The sequence below is a fragment of the Convolutriloba macropyga genome, chromosome 11 (assembly GCF_964194025.1).
Source record: "Convolutriloba macropyga chromosome 11, txConMacr16.3, whole genome shotgun sequence".
Classification (NCBI taxonomy): domain Eukaryota; kingdom Metazoa; phylum Xenacoelomorpha; order Acoela; family Convolutidae; genus Convolutriloba; species Convolutriloba macropyga.
In genome coordinates this window covers 42,913,577-42,934,797 of record NC_134478.1, presented here as the reverse complement: position 1 = coordinate 42,934,797, position 21,221 = coordinate 42,913,577, and the positions used below count along the sequence as shown (strand labels likewise).

Sequence of the window (21,221 nt, the reverse complement as noted above, 5' to 3'; positions counted from 1 at the left end):
GCCATTTAAAACATTAGTAGATGAAGTGGACCAATTGGACCTAACCAGAACCATAACTAACAACCACATACGACTATGTGAAGTAAACGACTGTATGCACTGTACTGAACGGCATAGACAATAAATATGACGGTAAAAACTTCAAGGGAAGACCAAAGTTTGCACTTTTCTAAAATTTTTGTAGTTCGTAGTTCACATGGACACAAAAATCAAATTTTTATAAGAACCCAAAGAGAGTCACAACAGAAAGTGAGAGAAAAATCATTTTACGTACACATGAGAAATAAACAAAGCTTACCAAAACGAATACACAGTAATCAGAGAGGTAGAACTTCTAAAAGATTATCGTACAGATACCAAAACAACAACAGAAGAACAAATTCCAATAACAGGTCATATAGTAATAAGAGATCATATAGCAGAAACTATTATAACAAAATTGATCGCAACCGTTCGAGGACTTGCAATCGAAGAAACGAATGATAGAAAAATTAAATAGCAGAAGCCGTAGCAACAGTTACAATAGATCATACAATAACAATGGAACAAATCCCGGATGTAAATCCAGAAATAATTCATGTTATATTTCAGGAAACATTTCTAGAAACATTATGAGAACTAGATCACCTTATAACAATAACAATAACAGAAAACAAAAAAATAACAGAGATATTTATAACAGAAATAAATACTCAAATGGTAGAGATAATATTCAAACAGATCAATTTATAACAATTCTCATTCGAACATGAGATATAACAGATATAACAAAGGTAATTACTCAGAATCATCTAATAAAGGACATTAACAAATCTGGATAGCAAATTAGAAATAGGAAAAATAAAGTTGAAGAACAACAAAACAACAGTAATGAACCCCTGGCATTGATCAATAACATTATTCATCAAAGTCTTCCGACGAAGATCAACCCATTTTAGATAATTTCTATAATGCGAAAGAAGACACTTTCAATTCGGTAAACACTAATGAATCAAACCCAACATGGATACTACTAATGTATCAATGTTCGACTTTACAAGGTGACTTTAAACAACAAAAAAACAATAATAGAGATAGATTTCCTGTTGGACTAAGGATTGACATTAAATCTATTAAACGGAAACAAATGGAACGAATTGAAATACATTTATCCAAAATTAAAATGGACGCCATCTATGAAAACACTAACGCAGCAAACAAAACAAAAATCAAAATTTTGAGAATCATACTTTTAGATCTAACACCAGTACAAATTTAAAATAACAGACATGAACCTCAACAAATATTTAAAGTTCACTTCTATATTACACAAAGTACGCATAGCATTCATGGAACACCATTCTTCAAAATTTACAATGAAACAAAAAAGGTTAACAGAAACAAGTTGACGATAAAATGTAAATACAATTCCAGATAACGATATTACATTCTTTCAAAAATCTTAAAAGAGTATCGGTATTATTCGAAAGTATATCCAGTATACAAGAAAGAACAGTTATAAATTGAGCAAAACCAAAATAGGACGGAAAAATCAACCTGGAAGATAATATACGGATCACTCCTCTACTTCGAGCCAATACGCAAAAACTAAAGCATATCGTTCACGGATATTAAAATATATCACTAGAAAACAAAAGTTCTGTTAATATATACATGATCAATGAAAAACAAATCATGAAATTTCAATTAACAAGGAACTGATAGGTTTGATTTACCAAAATATAACAGTCAAAGCCCTTCATATGGAAATATATCAAACCAAATCATTGGACTCGTTCACAGCGTGATATCACTTAACCTACGAAAACGCAAACGATATTGAAAAAATACTAAATATTGATTAAAGCGTAGCGACAGGTAAAGTTGCAACAACGACAGGTCATATGCAAATTTGAAATTTTTAAATTTAACCAAAACGAGCAAGAGTACATTCAAAGGCTTGATATTCATTATCCACATTCAACACAAGATCAGTTTGAAAAAATAGAAACCTTATCCTAAAATACAGAGATATATATGCAACAACAAATATTGATGTCGGAAAAACAAATGTCAAACTTAATCTACCACTGAAAAAAGCTGCAGTATTCAGAAAACTAAAAATCAGCAAAGCACCAATTCACCTTTGAGAATGAAATCAAAAATTGCTAGATGTTCTAAAAAGATGTAGTATTATATCACCAGTTAACAAAGAACAATTGTCAACTGGAAATTACTTTACAATAATACTTTACAATACAGTTATAGCTCTAATAAAGGGAGGTTCTTTAAAAACAGATATAGATGCTAGATACCTAAATAGCTTGATCGATGAATAGAATTGCAACTGGTCATTAGAACCAGTAGATGTAGCATGAACCAGAATAAATGGAACAATCTTCACAACTCCAGATTTAAATAAAGCATATAACCAAATACCTCTGCATAATGAATCTATGAGGTATACATATTTTACCATTGGAAATGAACAATATTGTTTTAAACGATTATTTTATGGTAAATCAATTGGACAAGCAGCCTTTGCATCAACATTAACACATCTCTTATAACCACTAATCCAAAAAGGATCAGTTATAACATATTTAGATGATTTCATCATACAAACTAATTCATACGAACAAATGTTCAAAACTCTAGTAGAGTATCATAAGATCCTAGAGAACAAAAACCTAAAAGCAGCATAAAAATACTTTATGATAAAACATACTTTATGTTAATGGAAGTCACATTTTTCGGACATATAAAAGAAAACAACAAAGTTAAACCTCTGACATCATGGTTAAAAGGATTTCAAAAGGTGGAATCACCTACGTACAATCAATTTCTCAGCAAAGATGTATACGGTATGCAACCGACCTTACAACCGCTATACAAAAAATTACACAATGAAAACAAAGTCAAATGGACAAAAGAGCATCAACAAATATTTGATTAAATGAAACAAACAATAACAAAGCAGCTTGAAGTCATTATGCCAGACATTAGCAAGCCATTCCATATATTAACAGGGGCTTCTAACACTGGCTTTGGAGCAGCCCCACTCCAACAACACCCAACAGAGAAAAATATGAACCTAACATCGGCAAATTCCAGACTTTTCACCCCAATCGAGATGAGATTATCAATACTATTTCGAGAATGTTCAGCAAAAATTTTTGCCTTAACAGAATATAAATTCCCCTTAACAGACTCAAAACACCCAATTGTACTTTTCTCAGATCACAAACCGATTTTTTTACTAACACAAAAGAAAAAACCGAATCTCAGATGTACCGATTTCAACTTATATTAATGAGATTCCCAAACCTCCATATAATAGTGACAGAAGATAAAAACCTAACAATAACAGGGTTGCATAGAAGAACGATTAACGAAACTTATTTTACTAAAACCTGAGATTTAACTGGAGAAATACCGGACAATAACAAATTCTTTGCTTAAACACCACTTTGAAATAATATAGAAGACCAATGTCATTATAGCATCTGTGATAACACAAATGACGGAAAATCATAACAAACACATTACCCTCTACTTGCAAACATACTTGAGCATTTCCTTGAAATCAACATCGACAAAAACAATTATCAACCGATATCCTATGAAAAGTACATACAAGAAACAAAAACAAATCGAAAACCTAAATACAAACATTAACATAAAAATTAGAATTTAACAATAATTGAAGAGGACGATTTATTCATAGCACGTAATCAAAAGGGACCATATGTCGATAATCATGGTGATGAAAGCGAAATATAAAAACATTAAAATAAATGATATTTTCTACGATGAAAAAACAAAATTGACAATTACTTTGAAAAAAGATACTCAAAATCCGGACCCAGCAATTAATTTAGGCGAAACATGAAAAGAACATAATAACAAACTAGATTCAGTTGCACATGAAACTCGAGCTAACAAAGGATTATTCGCCTATTTCCGAAATTTTAGTTTTCTTACTTTTGATGAAAACATAGGGATAACGAAATTAATAGTAAACTTATACAAAAAATGTCTCATTAGAATCTGCTTATCACTAACAGTGTTATCATGTACATTCCATGAAAACCACTGTATTGGTTTGTTAGGCCATACAGATTTAAAAACAGCAAAAACTATAATCATGGAAAAATGGAAACCTAACATGATTGAAAAATATTGTTTTCCAAAATTTAACACTTGGATTAAAATAGTATTAGTTAATTGCAAACAATGCCAGGCAAACAAACTAATACAGAACAATTAGCAACAACAAAAAACATGTATTAACGAAATGATAATGATCGATACAGAAGGATCAATTAACCCTCCAAATGAAGGAAACCACTTCACTTTCGTAATAGTAGATGCATTCTCACATTATGTCACGATAATGTGTGCCCCAAAAACAATTCCCACTATGCAGACACCGCCTTATTCGAACACTGTTTTATGAAAGTTGGATTACCAGAAGAAATCAGATCGGATAATGGATCAGAATACATTAACAAAGAACTAACACATTTATGAAAATATAAAATATGTTAAATTGAAACCTAGTACCACCTAAGCACCGTGGGGCAAATGGCCGACCTCGTAGAAGGCACAAACAGAATTACCCGACAATTCATTCGATCTCTAGTTATTAGGAAATATAACAATTGGTCAAGGCAATCAAAATTTTTCCCACAGGCATGCAAAACATAATACCAAGCAAGACCAGGGATTTCACCCTACAAAGTTGTTTTTAATCAAGAAGCACGAAAACCAACTTAACTCAAACTAGGAACAACAACCAATGAGCTGGGATCAGATAATAGTGCATGTAAAAGAAAACCTACTCATACTCATCTAGAAAAACAATTCAGTCACCCAAAAATAGGAAAAATACAAAAAGGAACATTCCATATGGTTCTTAAATAAGGAAAACGAATTTAATGAAACATACCAAACCATATCACGTATACTTAAAAACAGAAAAATTGTAACAGATGAAATGAACTCAAGAATTAGACCAGCAAAAACAATGGAAGAAAACACTTTTTGTATTACTGCACTTTTTGTACTATTGCAATTTAAAAAAGTAATTACCTCTTAAAACCGGACCGTACATGATAATAGATAAACCAACTGAAACAAAGTATGTTTTACAGGATAAAAATAAAGAAAAAACAGTCATCCACAGAAGCCATATAGTACCATGTTACCCAAAAGAAAAACGTATCAAAGAAGAATAGCAAAACTATCTTCTAAGAGATAACATTCCAATTTTAAGACAACCAGAACCACTTACACTAACAGAACCACAGCAACAGAGTTCAAAATTGCCAAATCTAGAAACAGAGCTCAAAAAAGTACAAAAACTATTTATAATCTCCGGAAGAGAAAGATAACAATGCAATATAAACTAGTTTATTCGTTAGACACACACTTTAGTTACTACAATAACATTTGGGCATGATAACGTCTGGTTATAATTTGGAATTTGCAAACAAACATTCGATTCTCCTCAGTTTAACATGTATAAAAACCAGACACTACAAAACATGAACCCCTATACCGTTAGATAACAGCTAAATCACAACGGTTGTAATAACAGCAGTGTAATGACCCTCTTAACTCCCTGTTATTGTAACATCAGCCAACAATCATATCTATCTTACGCGGTATTAGTTTACACTTTCTGTGACTTATATTTGTCTTACACATATCTGTCTAACCCAATATCAGTTTAGGTGCCGTGAATATTAGCCGAAAGGAAAATTAGCCGAATGGAATATTAGCCGAAAAGGAGATATTAACGAATCAGATTTGAGAACGCGCAAATGCTATTATGATAATAACAAGTTCGGTCGTGGTATTTTTTTTGGTTGTGATAGATTCATATCAAGTGCCATAGGCCGCTGAGGCATGGTCGTGGCCCGCAAGGCATGGTCAAATGCGTTATTTTCATGTGTAAAGCGAGTTAGATAATTGCGCGTCCCACTTATGTTTGCTAACCGCAATCATCTCATGCAATTAGTTCTTCTAATTTTCGATTCTAGGCAATACCTACTACGCACCAATACTTACTATGCATCATTGATACGAATGATAATTAATTCTATCGCCACAAAATCAATACAGTTTTCCCCCAATGACCATCTGAATGGTCATTAAGCCGAATACCCACATTTTCCACTTGTAATCTATTCCATTTCCATTTTATAACCAACTTTTCCCTTTGCAACCAATTTCTCCATATGAAACAGATAACACATTTGTTGTGAACCAATTAACAAAACCCTAATTACACTTAATCAGCTGTAGTTAACAGTCAGCCCTCAACAGAACTATAATTACCCTGGAAACAAAACGAGGATAGATTGAACTAAACAAAAACTGTTACATATAATAAAAGTAAACTTATGTTTAATCTTGATTAAACTTGCCACGATCATGGTTCAACATGGCACTATAAATTTCACTGTAATTGAGAGGCGTGAAAAGTAATCAAAATGTTGTGAATGCTCTTTTCATGGACATTATATTTTTGAGTTGCTCTTTCCAAGGATTTTCGCATTTATGCAAACGTTGTTCTCCTCGGATTCTCGATCCGTTTCTGTTGGTCATATAACAATAAAAAGAGAATTCAACCCCCCAAAAATGATGTTTTGTAAATCACTTCAACCCAATTTTTTACGGATTCAGGTACAAAACATCAAAAAAATATGAAAGGTGATAGTCTTTAAACAAAAGAGGGTAAAATGGATCAAAGACGCTTTTCGGTATAAAATCGACTAATACATTTTTTCGGATCTACAATTAGCAAAAAACTATCACAGGGCACATCCGTTTCAATGACAAAACACGAAATTAAAATATCAAGTAGAACTGTAGAGTTGTTACTTTAATATCAGGCGAATACTTTTATTATTTCTTAGAAAAACTTTTTGAAGTCGTTTGTAAACTGACAGTTATACCGGATTCAACCTATAAAGTGTTGAGAGAGACAATGCAATAATTTTCAGAAATAACGATGAGCAAAACAAGAACATTCTGTACACAATGAACTCAGACAAGACATCAAAAACTTCAAAAATTTTGCTTAAAAAATCTAAAAGAACTTTGGAAAGAAGATAGCGATGGAGTAGCAATAGGTATCAAGAAAATAACTTCGGAATTCTCCTATCTTTTATGGATACATAAAGTAGTACACGTCGATGACATACGGAAACTTTTCGGACAACATAACGAAAAGGAAATACCATTCCCTGAACGAAACAAATTAAAACAAATTTGGAACAAAGAGTACAAATCATCATTCTTTGAAAATATCGTAAAAATAATTTCAAATAGTGTTAGCTATATAGCAAGAACAAACCAATATATCAAAATTACTTATCGAAAAAACCTAGCAGGCTTTTCGATAAGTAGGTTCACAGTCATTTATAACGACATCAAATAAACATCAACAACAAAACCCAAGGAACAGATGAACTGCGCGACTTTCCGAAACACACACAAATCAGCAATAGTACCAGATAGAGGACTAACAGCAAACAAATTTAACAACAAGAATTGTTAATATTATAATTTATCTTGCTTATTGGATCATTGAAACAAACTTGAATATTCCGTAACACAAACAAAAACTGGCACACCAAGAAACTTCAATAAATCAAACAGCTTCGGTTTCAGAAATAAAGAACAATACACATTAAGTATTTTAACTAGTAATAATGATAATGACCACAGAGATAACGAACGAATAGCAACGGAAATAAAAAGATACAAGATAAATTAACAGAAAAAAAACAAATCAGACAAATAAATTATTAGAAAACCTTGAAGATAAATTCATCAGAACGAGTGAAAACCGACAATTTAAACAAGAACAGAACATAGATCAAGCATTAGAACAAATACATCAATCGATAATAGAATTTAATACAAATCATAACCAAAGAATAAGAAGTGCACTTCATCAGCCTTATAATAGAGTAAACAAACAAAATGACGATTTTAGACCAAGACGTTGACAAATAAATCCAAGAGAGGAACATGAAACGACAGATTCAGAACCACCTTTACAATTTTATAAACAATTGACGTCAGTGAGTATAAACGAAGATATTCTATTAGAACGCACAAACTCCAAAGGTTCAGCACCAACAACAATTAAACAGTTGACGGTACAGACCCAGGATATACTACAAGAGAGTGATTAAACAAAATAGGAGCAGCAATGATATCTAGCAGCGAAATTGAAGCTACACACCCTACAGGGACCTGCACAAAAATGATATTCGACTCCACCAAGTGAAAACAAAATGGATGGGAATCCATTTTGGAAAAAGAATTCGCAAATATGTTTTACTTCGAAAACTCTAAACAACAAGCAAAAATAGTATTACAACAAATACAAATACACAAAAACCATAGAAATTATTCACAAAAATCAATAGCTTTACGTATAGAAACTCTAGTTAAAACAGCGTATACACTACATGCTGAAGATTATAGAAATAGTGTCATGAATCAGACATATATTAGATGTCTCGACATTGAATTAAAAAATGCAGCGTTGAAAAAACATGCAAACCATAAACAATTACCAATAGAACCAGAAATGCCATTTAAAACATTAGTAGATGAAATCGACCAATTGGACCTAACCAGAACCATAACTAACAACCACATACGATTATATGAAGTAAACCAACGCATATCTAAACGAGAGGCGGATAAAAATCAAATGCGAGAGTTCTGTAACAATATTGACAACCTAGATCAAAATAACGTCGAACAGTTTGAAAACTTTGTATGCACTGTACTGAACGGTATAGACAATACTTATGACAGGAAGAACTTCAAGGTAAAACCAAAGTTTGCACTTTTCTAAAAATATTGTAGTTCGTAGTTCACATGGACACAAAAAGCCAAAAAGCAAGACTTTATAAGAACCCAAAGAGAGTTACAACAGAAAGAGAGAGAGAAAATTCATTTTACGGACACATGAGAAAAAAACAAAGCTTACCAAACCGACAAATCTTTTCTGATAACGTTACTGGTAGACAATTACCTTCGAGATCACCAGTACACAGTAATCAGAGAGGTAGAACTTCTAATAGATTATCGTACACATACCAAAACAACAACAGAAGAGCAAATTCCAATAACAGGTCATATAGTAGTAAGAGATCATATAGCAGAAACTATTATAACACAATTGATCGCAACCGTTCGAGGACTTGCAATCGAAGAAACGAATGATACAAAAATTAAATAACAGAAGCCGTAGCAACAGTTACAATAGATCATACAATAACAATGGAACAAATCCCGGATGTAATTCCAGAAACAGTTCATGTTATTTTTCAGGAAACACTTCTAGAAACATTATGAGAATTAGATCACCTTATAACAATAACAATAACAGAAACTCAAACAATAACAGAGGTAGAAATAACAGAAATAAATACTCAAATAGTAGAGATAATAGTCAAAACAGATCAACTTATAACAATTCTCATTCGAACAACAGTTATAACAAGTATAACAAAGGTAATTACTCAGAATCATCTAATAAGGGACATTAACAAATCTGGATAGCAAATTAGAAATAGGAAAAATAAAGTTGAAGAACAACAAAACAACAATAATGAACCCCTGGCATTTATCAATACCGTTATTCATCAGAGTCATCCGACGAAGATCAACCCATTTTAGATAATTTCTATAATGCGAAAGGAGACGCTTGCAATTCGGTAAACACTATTGAATCAAACCCAACATGGATACTACTAATGTATCAATGTTCGACTTTACAAAGTGACTTTATAAAACAAAAAAAGTAATAGAGATAGATTTCCTGTTGGACTAAGGAGCGACATTAAATCTATTAAACGGAAACAAATGGAACGAATTGAAATACATTTATCCAAAATTAAAATTGACGCCATCTATGAAAACACTAAGGCAGCAAACAATACAAAAATCAAAATTTTGAGAATCATACTTTTAGATCTAACACCAGTACAAATATCAAATAACAGACATGGACCTCAACAAATATATAAAATTCACTTCTATATTTCACAATGTACCCATGGCATTCTTGCAACACCATTCTTTAAAATCTACATTGAAACAAAAAAAGTTAACAGAAACAAGTTGACGATAAAATGTAAATACAATTCCAGATAACGATATTACATTCTTTCAAAAATCTTAAAACAGTATCGGTATTATTCGAAAGTATATCCAGTATACAACAAAGAACACTTATAATTTGAGCAAAACCAAAATAGGACGGAAAAATCAACCTGGAAGATAATATACGGGTCACTCCACTACTTCGAGCCTATACGCAAAAACTAAAGCATATCGTTCACGGATATTAAAATATAACACTAAAAAAAGAAAGTTCTGTTGATATATACATCATCAATAAAAAACAAATCATGAAATTTCGATTAAAAAGGAACTGATAGGTTTGATTTACAAAATATAACATTCAAAGCCCTTCATATGGAAATATATCAAACCCAACCTTATCCTAAAATACAGAGATATATATGCAACAACAAATATTGATGTCGGAAAAACAAATGTCAAAATTTAATCTACCAATGAAAAAAGCTGCAGTATTCAGAAAACTAAAAATTAGCAAAGCACCAATTCACCTTTGAGAACGAAATCAAAAATTGCTAGATGTTCTAAAAAGATGTAGTATCATATCACCAGTTAACAAAGAACAATTGTCAACTGGAAATTACTTTACAATTCCAGTTATAGCTCTAATAAAGGGAGGATCTTTAAAAACTGATATAGATGCTAGATACCTAAATAGCTTGATCGATGAATAGAATTGCAACTGGTCATTAGAACCAGTAGATGTAGCATGAACCAGAACAAATGGAACAATCTTCATAACCCCAGATTTAAATAAAGCATATAACCAAATACCTCTGGATAATGAATCTATGAGGTATACATATTTTACCATTGGAAATGAACAATATTGTTTTAAACGATTATTTTATGGTAAATCAATTGGACAAGCAGCCTTTGCATCAACATTAACACATCTCTTATAACCACTAATCCAAAAAGGATCAGTTATAACATATTTAGATGATTTCTTCATACAAACCAATACATACGAACAAATGTTCAAAACTCTAGTAGAGTATCATAAGATCCTAGAGAACGAAGACCTAAAAGCAGCATAAAAATACTTTATGATAAAACATACTTTATGTCAATGGAAGTCACATTTTTTGGACATATTAAAGAAAACAAAAAAGTTAAACCTGACATCATGGATAAAAAGATTTCAAAAGGTGGAATTACCTACGTTCAATCAATTTCTCAGCAAAGATGTATACAGTATGCAACTGACCTTACAACCGCTATACAAATTATTACACAATGAAAACAAAGTCAAATGGACAAAAGAACATCAACGAATATTTGGTTAAATGAAACGAACAATAACAAAGCAGCTTGAAGTCATTATGCCAGACATTAGCAAGCCATTCCATATTTTATCAGGCGCTTCTAACACTGGCATTGGAGCAGCCCCACTCCAACAACACCCAACAGAGAAAAAAATGAACCTAACATCGGCAAATTCCAGACTTTTCACCCCAATCTAGATGAGTTTATTAATACTATTTCGAGAATGTTCAGCAAAAATATTTGCCTTAACAGAATATAAATTCCCATTAACAGACTGAAGACACCCAATTGTACTTTTCTCAGATCACAAACCGATATTTTTACTAACACAAAAGAAAAAACCGAATCTCAGAGTGTACCGATTACAACTTACATTAATGAGATTCCCAAACCTCCATATAATATTGACAGAAGGAAAAAACCTAACAATATCAGACTTGCTTAGAAGAACGATTAACGGAAAGAATTTTAGTATTATATGTATCAACAGAACTTTCTTTTTTTAGATGTAGTATTATATCACCAGTTAACAAAGAACAATTGTCAACTGGAAATTACTTTACAATAATACTTTACAATACAGTTATAGCTCTAATAAAGGGAGGTTCTTTAAAAACAGATATAGATGCTAGATACCTAAATAGCTTGATCGATGAATAGAATTGCAACTGGTCATTAGAACCAGTAGATGTAGCATGAACCAGAATAAATGGAACAATCTTCACAACTCCAGATTTAAATAAAGCATATAACCAAATACCTCTGCATAATGAATCTATGAGGTATACATATTTTACCATTGGAAATGAACAATATTGTTTTAAACGATTATTTTATGGTAAATCAATTGGACAAGCAGCCTTTGCATCAACATTAACACATCTCTTATAACCACTAATCCAAAAAGGATCAGTTATAACATATTTAGATGATTTCATCATACAAACCAATTCATACGAACAAATGTTCAAAACTCTAGTAGAGTATCATAAGATCCTAGAGAACAAAAACCTAAAAGCAGCATAAAAATACTTTATGATAAAACATACTTTATGTCAATGGAAGTCACATTTTTTGGACATATTAAAGAAAACAAAAAAGTTAAACCTCTGACATCATGGATAAAAGGATTTCAAAAGGTGGAATTACCTACGTACAATCAATTTCTCAGCAAAGATGTATACAGTATGCAACCGACCTTACAACCGCTATACAAATTATTACACAATGAAAACAAAGTCAAATGGACAAAAGAACATCAACGAATATTTGGTTAAATGAAACGAACAATAACAAAGCAGCTTGAAGTCATTATGCCAGACATTAGCAAGCCATTCCATATTTTAACAGGCGCTTCTAACACTGGCATTGGAGCAGCCCCACTCCAACAACACCCAACAGAGAAAAAATGAACCTAACATCGGCAAATTCCAGACTTTTCACCCCAATCTAGATGAGATTATTAATACTATTTCGAGAATGTTCAGCAAAAATATTTGCCTTAACAGAATATAAATTCCCATTAACAGACTGAAAACACCCAATTGTACTTTTCTCAGATCACAAACCGATATTTTTACTAACACAAAAGAAAAAACCGAATCTCAGAGTGTACCGATTACAACTTACATTAATGAGATTCCCAAACCTCCATATAATATTGACAGAAGGAAAAAACCTAACAATATCAGACTTGCTTAGAAGAACGATTAACGGAAAGAATTTTACTAAAACCTGAGATTTAATTGTAGAAATACTGGACAATAACAAATTCTTCTTTGCCTAAACACCACTTTGAAATAATATAGAATACCAATGTCATTATAGCATCTGTTATAACACAAATGACGAAAAATCATAACAAACACATTACCCTCTACTTGCAAACATACATGAGCATTTCCTTGAAATCAACATTGACAAAAACAATTATTAACCGATATCCTATGAAAAGTACATACAAGAAACAAAAACAAACCTAAAACCTAAATACAAACATTAACCTAAAAATTGGAAAATAACAATAATTGAAGAGGACGATTTATTCATAGCACGTAGTCAAAAGGGACCATATGTCGATAATCATGGCGACGACAGCGAAATACAAAAACAATTAAAATAAAGGATATTTTCTACGATGAAAACACAAAATTGACAATTACTTTGAAAAAAGATACTCAAAATCCGGACCCAGCAATTAATTTAGGCGAAACATGAAAAGAACATAATAACAAACTAGATTCAGTTGCACATGAAATTCGACGTAACAAAGGATTTTTCGCCTATTTCCAAAAATTTATATTTCTTACTTTTGATGAAAACATAGGGATAACGAAATTAATAGTCAACTCATACAAAAAATTTCTCATTAGAATTTGCTTACCACTAACAGTGTTATCATGTATACACCCTGAAAACCACTGTATTGGTTTTTTAGGCCATTCAGGTTTAAAAACAGCAACAACTATAGTGATGGAAAAAAGGAAACCTAACATGATTGAGAAATATTGTTTTCCAAAACTTAACACTTGGATTAAAATAGTATTAGTTAATTGCAAACAATTCCAGGCAAACAAACTAATACAGAACAATTAGCAACAACAAAAAGCATATATTAACGAAATGATAATGATCGATACAAAAGGACCAATTAACCCTCCATATGAAGGAAACCACTTCATATTCGTAATAGTAGATGCATTCTTACATTATCTCACGATAATGTGTGCCCCAAAAACAATGCCCACTATGCATACACCGCCTTATTCGAACACTGTTTTATGAAAGTTGGATTACCAGAAGAAATCAGATCGGATTATGGATCAGAATACATTAACAGAGAACTAACACATTTATGCAAATATAAAATCTGTTAAATTCAAACCTAGTACCACCTAAGCACCGTGGACAAACGGCCGGCCTCGTAGAAGGCACAAACAGAATTATCCGACAATTCATTCGAACTCTAGTTTTTAGGAAATAAAACAATTGGTCGAGGCTATCAAAATTTTTCCCACAGGCATGCAAAATACAATACCAAACAAGAACAGGGATCTCACCCTACAAAGTTGTTTTTAATCAAAAAGCACGAAAACCAACGTAACTCAAATTAGGAACAACAACCCATTAGCTGGGTTCAGATAATAGTGCATGTAAAACAAAACCTACTCGTACTCATTTAGAAAAACAATTCAGTCATCCAAAAATAGGAAAAATACAAAAAGGAACATTGGCAAAATGGTTCTAAAATAAGGAAAAAGAATTTAATGAAACATACCAAACCATATCACGTATACTTAAAAACAGAAAAATTATAACAGATGAAATGAACTCAAGAATTAGGCCAGCAAAAACACTGGAAGAACACACTTTTTGTACTACTAACAAATCAACAAAACGTTAATGGAATTTAGGAAAGTAATTACCTCTTAAAACCGGACCGTACATGATAATAGATAAACCAACTGAAACAGAGTATGTTTTATAGGATAAAAATAAAGAAAAAACAGTCATCCACAGAAGCCATATAGTACCATGTTACCCAAAAGAAAAACATATCAAAGAAGAATAGCAAAACTAATTTCTAAGAGATAACATTCCATTTTTAAGACAACCAGAACCACTTACACTAACAGAACCACAGCAACAGAGTTCAACAGTACCAAATCTAAAAACAGAGCTCGAAAAGGTACAAAAACTAATTATAGTCTCTAGAAGAGAAAGAGGATCTTTTCAACAATTGCCCACCTTTTGCAAAGGGGGGGGGGCTATTCTTGAATAGAATTTGAGCGAGCCATTTATTAACCAATCAGGGACGACTAATAACTTTCGACGCATGCGCATACTATGTTAAATTGAATTGAATAAAATACGCCATGGTATGGCAACTAGACGAACCGGAATACCCAACTGGCGGGTCGGTGGGCGCGCTTTGCGCGCGTCGCGGCTTTGCCGCGATAACCGACCCGGGATTACATCCCACAGCGCATGAGAGGCATGGCCATGAACAGCAGTCAGCGATTGCGCTTAAGCTATTATTCGGCTATCTAAACTGTAGGCCAAGTAATATCGTGGTAAAATATAGCACAGAAGGGGGGGGGGGCGGTTCGCTACTAGGTACCAAAGGGGGGCAATTGTTGAAAAGATCCCTTTTTTTAAACTACGATCGAACATTCGAAAAAGAGTCATCAATGACCAAAAACACAATAACCAAACCGATTTATTAATGTATATTTTTTTTCTTCCAACCAGATGGGATACTAGGTATTCATGAAGAGTGTTATTAAAAACCATAAAATTGAAACTAATCTTAACAGGGACCTCATTTGCAAGTAGACAAAAGAATTTTTAAATGAATTACTTGTTGAGTTTAATACAATTTAGACAAAACTCAAAAACCTCGATAGCACTATAAATCTTTTATTGAAAATCTTTAACATCTAACAGCCTACACACAGTTTTAATCTCAAAACAGACAGGTAAGTCAGATAAGCCAATCTACAGACGAAGAAGGAACATCAGACATAACATTGGAAAGCCGGATGCAGCGTAAACTGGGGCTTCGCGGGCGATGAAGTCGTCACCTCTCTGGAGGGCTCTTGGGACTAGCCAAACCTCGAGTTGATTGAATAGATACTTTTTGGATTTTGATGTTCATGAATTTCTTCGAGATCGGCCTCATTTGACGAACCTAAAAAAAGAAGAAAGAGAAGAGACAGCAGAAAATTACAAATTATACTTTTCAAAAACTCAGCAACCCGGAAAGACGAAGTCAATATTGATTCACATCCAACATCATTCAAAAATTTTTATATAAAAGAAAATAAATATTTTTAATTACTCAATTGTGGTTAAAAATAGATTTAATCCTTTCCCTATTTTGACGGTCCTATCATTTCACTCTTTTAGCTGGTTACTATTGAGGTCAGACCTGATAAAACAATAAAGTATCTCTCTCTCTCTCTCTCTCTTTCTCTCTCCCTCTCTATTCCTCTCGTGAAATGAATTTTGAGACTAAATTTAGACTGTAGCATTGAGGCCCGTGCATCGTCTACTAGTACTCCTATCTAAGGTTAACAGAAAGGAGACAGAGAATTTTAAATATTCAGGTAAGCATTAGGATTACCTTTATTCATGAGACGACCATAAGACTACATGGAATATCTTTTAAAAAGGTAAGAATAGATAAAGTCTTAGTGTGCAGCGCGGTAAAATCAGGGATAGGTTAAATATTATAATGGATTCTTAAAATCATAATTTTTTATTTATATATTGTACTGCTTTTTTCAAAAAAAATTTGCTTTTATTTCTTTTCTGTTAATTACTGGCAGAATGTTTCATGTCCGGCTGCATTAATGACATTTTCAGTAAACTTTAACTGAATGCTTGTGTTTTGCAATCAACTGTTATTATTTTTGCAGTCTAATAACTAAGTTTATTCATTCAAAGTTCCAAATTGCTTTATCACGAAGTATAGGCGAACCTGTGCCGTGCCTTCCTTTGTTACCTATTGTCTCTCATGTCATTGAATTTATTATGTTTTAAGAAAGTTTCAGTATTTTTTGAAGTTTTATATTATTTCTGACAGCTTTTAACTTCTTCTAAGTAAACACAGGTTAAACTGCTTTTCTTATAAAATACAAACTAATTTTGTGGTGAATTGCATTACAAGAAGGGTTTATTGGTTTTTGTTATTACGAGTTTTCTTACAAAATTTTGTATTTTTTGTATTTTTGCCCATATTTGCTGTTGTTTTTGTTTCTTTGGTAAATTGTCTCGTTAATTAACAATCCAGCAGAAAAAAAACGGTACCAAAATTGTAACTGAACGTATTTATTGTTTTCATAATATATAATATTAAGGGTTTCGACAACCTTCTCTTGCCAAATTTGGTTTTTTATTTTATTTTTGCCATCTGTTTTTTGTCGCATGCAAAATATTGGGCAAGTAAAGGTATCAGTGGCCAACTTTAGTAACATAAATGAATTTAATAACAGGAATTTTGTGTAAAGCTAGTAAATCTTTTTTGCTTTCAAATAAAATTTTTCGAAAAAAAGTATAAGTATCCTTCAACTTATCGCTTTTGTTCTCGTTTGCGTTTTTTTTTGTATTTTTAAATGTGGCTCAGTTTCGTAAATTAGGCTCAACCTTAAGAGACCTCTTCAATGTTTTGTTGAACCAACTAAATTTTTTAATGTTTCGATTGATGTCTTAGGACTTAGACATTTTGTGTCAGAAAAATTTTGTGAAATTTAGATACTTTTGCAAAATATGTCTTTTTGCTGTCATTTTGAAATAGTCGCTTTACGAAAAGAACTTATGATGTTCAAAAGAGACGCAAAGGAAGATTCACAACTCTCGCATTTGAAACATAATGGCTTCAACACTGTGGTTTCGTTTGTGAAGTTTTCTAGATCAGCTTTTATTTAATGTTATTTTCCGGTTTTATGACTTAGTTCCAATAATAACAAGCATAAATAGTTTTCAAAGACGTTGCAAGATAAACTGTCTACTCTTTTTGTCGCAATATTATGTTGGCTATGAATTTTGAAAGTATTTGTTTTTTTAGGAACAGACAATGGAATTCTAAGATTTTCCAATCTTATTTCTGTTAAATTGTAGCTTAAGCTTTCTATTACTTTTTTGTTTTCGTCAAAGGCTCTTTGCTCTTAGTACAACCAGTTTTCAAAGAATTTTCGTGATTTTTGCATAATCGCCCATTTTTCAGTTTTTTGTTTTTACAGAATCACAATAATGGCAGGTCCTCTGGTCATTTAAAAAAAACTCAATCAATGTCTTTTTAATATTTTTAGTGGGCAGTTTAATGTTTAATTGGCTGGGACAATGTTTTCGAGCACATTTTATTCGTGCAAGTTTTTTGCAATTTTGTTTCTTTTTGGCTGTATATGTCGTACTTTTTGATAGTCGTATGACATACGCTTGCTAATGAAAGGTTTCAATTGCCCTCTATGGAGGTATAAATTGATCTCTCAATGTTTTCATCTGATTCGTAATGTTTTTTATCAGTTTGACTTAATTTATTTTGAAAACAAACAAGTCGCATTAAGGAAAACAAGAATATTTTGTTTTAATGAAGTACAGGTTACTCTTCTCTAGTACAAGTTTTGTCTGATGCCATTTTGATTTGGTTATTTATGGTTTTCAAAAAATTGAAAGCGAGCTTTGGTCGGAATTAGTATTTGTTATCATTTGAATTTTTAACGCCGTCTTTTCTGGTAGACATATTATCCTAGTCACAGGTCTCATCGGTCCTATAAATTAGATAGTTTTATTCATTTAATAGGTTGTTGAACGATATGTTGATTTGTTTATTTTTTAACCTCTTCCTCATTTGGTAGACAATTTAGTGAAAAATGTAGATGAGCGGGGTTGGTAATTTATGTGCACGTTTACCGCATAGTACCAAGCCTCCTTGTTATAAATAAACCAGGAACATGAATTATATTAAAGCAGATTGATTGTGACCGTGCTGGTGAAAGATCTTATCTGGTGACTAGTCAAAAAATGTCAAATGCAAAACACATAAAATTTTATATTTTTTTCAACTGCGCCGTCACAGCGAACGAGAATTTTTATTGCTGTATATGAAAACTAAAATGCTCAATTTTGCTCCAAAGCTGTTATTAATTTTCTCGGCATACAAATTTGCTAAAAACGAAATTTCCAAGCTTTCATCGAGAATTTCAAAATAATTTTATTGTAGTTTTGATGACAAATTTTAACGGTTTCCTTGAGCTAGTATGAATCATAAATCCTGCAAATTTATCATTAACCATTTCTTTTGAAATTTTGGTCTAATCTTTAGCACTACGAGATTTTAAAAATCTGTACATTGCTGATAACAAAATTTTCATCGGGTCACAAATAATGACTACTTAGGCATATGAAAGTTCCTTAGGTGAACTTATACAAAAACTAAAAATTTTTAACAATTGTCATTATTCTGAAAAACAAAAACTTTTTTGCGAGAACCTTTCGAAAAAAAATTATGGTTTGCACAGTTTTCAGAAAAATAGCCTTTCTTGTGTGTTTATTATGCTTGCTATTCAAAATATCAACTAATTAACTGTTAACACCGCAGCATACGAGGAAAATTACAATTTTTATTTTTTTCAAGTTTTTTTTCACCAAATTCTAGTTTTGTCTTCAGTTCAGCGTCTGAATGTAGTTTGTCAATTATCTATCCCTTCATTTATCAATGACAGCATGTCATTTATCAGAGTTCTTCAAATTTCTCTTTCATCTTTAGTAGGAAACGTTTTATAATATAACTTGTTGCCACTATAATATTCAAAACTAAATCACTACTCAGGGCTATCACAGCTTGTCAGGTATAATTAATGGATTTTTTCGTCTTTGTCGTTGTTCTAGAAAATTGTATTTTCCAAAAAAGCTATTTTGAAAAAAGGTCACTGTTATCATAGTTTTTTTAATGGAATTTTGATTGTGTCGCTATTCAAAATATGACATCAAAATATTAACACCGTTTCGACGTGCATTAAATCACTTTTCAATTTGAATTTTTCATTTCAATCAGATTCAGTTTCATATACAGATGAGTGTGTTTTTTTCTAGTTAATGTGGCAAAGCTCGGACCGAAATTGGTTGCGCATACGACGTGTGTCGTGGAATGAAAATAGTTGTAGTGTGCAATTATTTTGACCAAGGCAATATGTCGAACCATCCAGTGTTCAAAGACGGCAACTTCTGTGTTCTCAATGAGAAAATGAGCAGCTTGAAAGCACCAGTTGACTCGATGGGCACTTGCTTGGACTTCGATGGATGCTAAGGAAAATGAACAAATGTGGGATTTTTTCAGCTTTTCTGTTGGAATATAACCTGAACATCCCCCCTACATCAACGGGCAACTGATATTCATAACAAATTAACTCGGTATAATAATAATAATAATAATAATAATAATAATAATAATAATAATAATAATAATAATAATAATAATAGTAATAATAATAATAAATTGTTTACTGGTGTCTTTACAGCAGAATAAATAGAGCACTTACACAGTTGATCAATACAAAAAAGAGCACCAGAAAGATCGCCATTAGACCATAAGGTCCGTTTTCAGGCGTCTCATAGTCGGAAGAGAAATTTCATGTTATTTATTTCAAAGTTATTCAGTGGAAATCAAAATTAAAGTGATAGCGATATAAAAAAAGCAAGGAAGGTTAGTGTTAAAATGATTTCAATTTGGTTATACTTTTTGATGAATAAATTTTCTAATTTAAGCCATAAATTATCCCAGTGAGTTGTTCAATCAGTAAAAAATAGTTTTCTAGCTTTTCGTGAGCAAAATTATTTAACTGTGCGCCGCTCAAATTTTTCACTTTTGTTACAAAATTAGAATCCAGTTTGAGGAAAATGTTTAAGAGTTTTCGGATTTTATTTGACAGACTGTTTTCGGAAAAAGATGAATTAAGGGGGACAGCTTTAACACGTTTTTCGCATGAGCACAGTTTTGGCAGTTCATTTTGTGTAATGAAGTGATTTATGTCCATGATGCAACTTTCATGTCTTATGCATTTTGTCATCAGTTTAAAAACTTCGTACAGATGAAGCTCCTGGGCCGAAAATCTTTGTATTTCTCTCTGATGAGAGAAACTGAGTCAAACTTTTGAACAAAAAAGATTACTCTCAGTATTCTATTAATTTTTGCATCGATTTTCTGCATCGTAGCTCTACTGGCAGTACCATAGACTAGAATCCCGTATTGAACCACTGGTTTAACATAAGTGTTGAAAATCTTGATCAATTGG

General features: G+C 32.1%; 1 protein-coding gene across 1 annotated transcript in view; it reads left to right on the top strand.

Moving 5' to 3' along the window:
* LOC142349587 (uncharacterized) overlaps positions 1-20,335 on the top strand; it is a 42,743-nt gene extending 22,408 nt beyond the window's left edge. The window contains exon 4 of the mRNA XM_075401248.1: positions 20,023-20,335. Coding sequence (XP_075257363.1) covers positions 20,023-20,109 — 87 coding nt within the window. The 3' untranslated portion in view covers positions 20,110-20,335. The remainder of the gene's footprint in view (positions 1-20,022) is intronic.
* Positions 20,336-21,221: the final 886 nt, after the last annotated feature.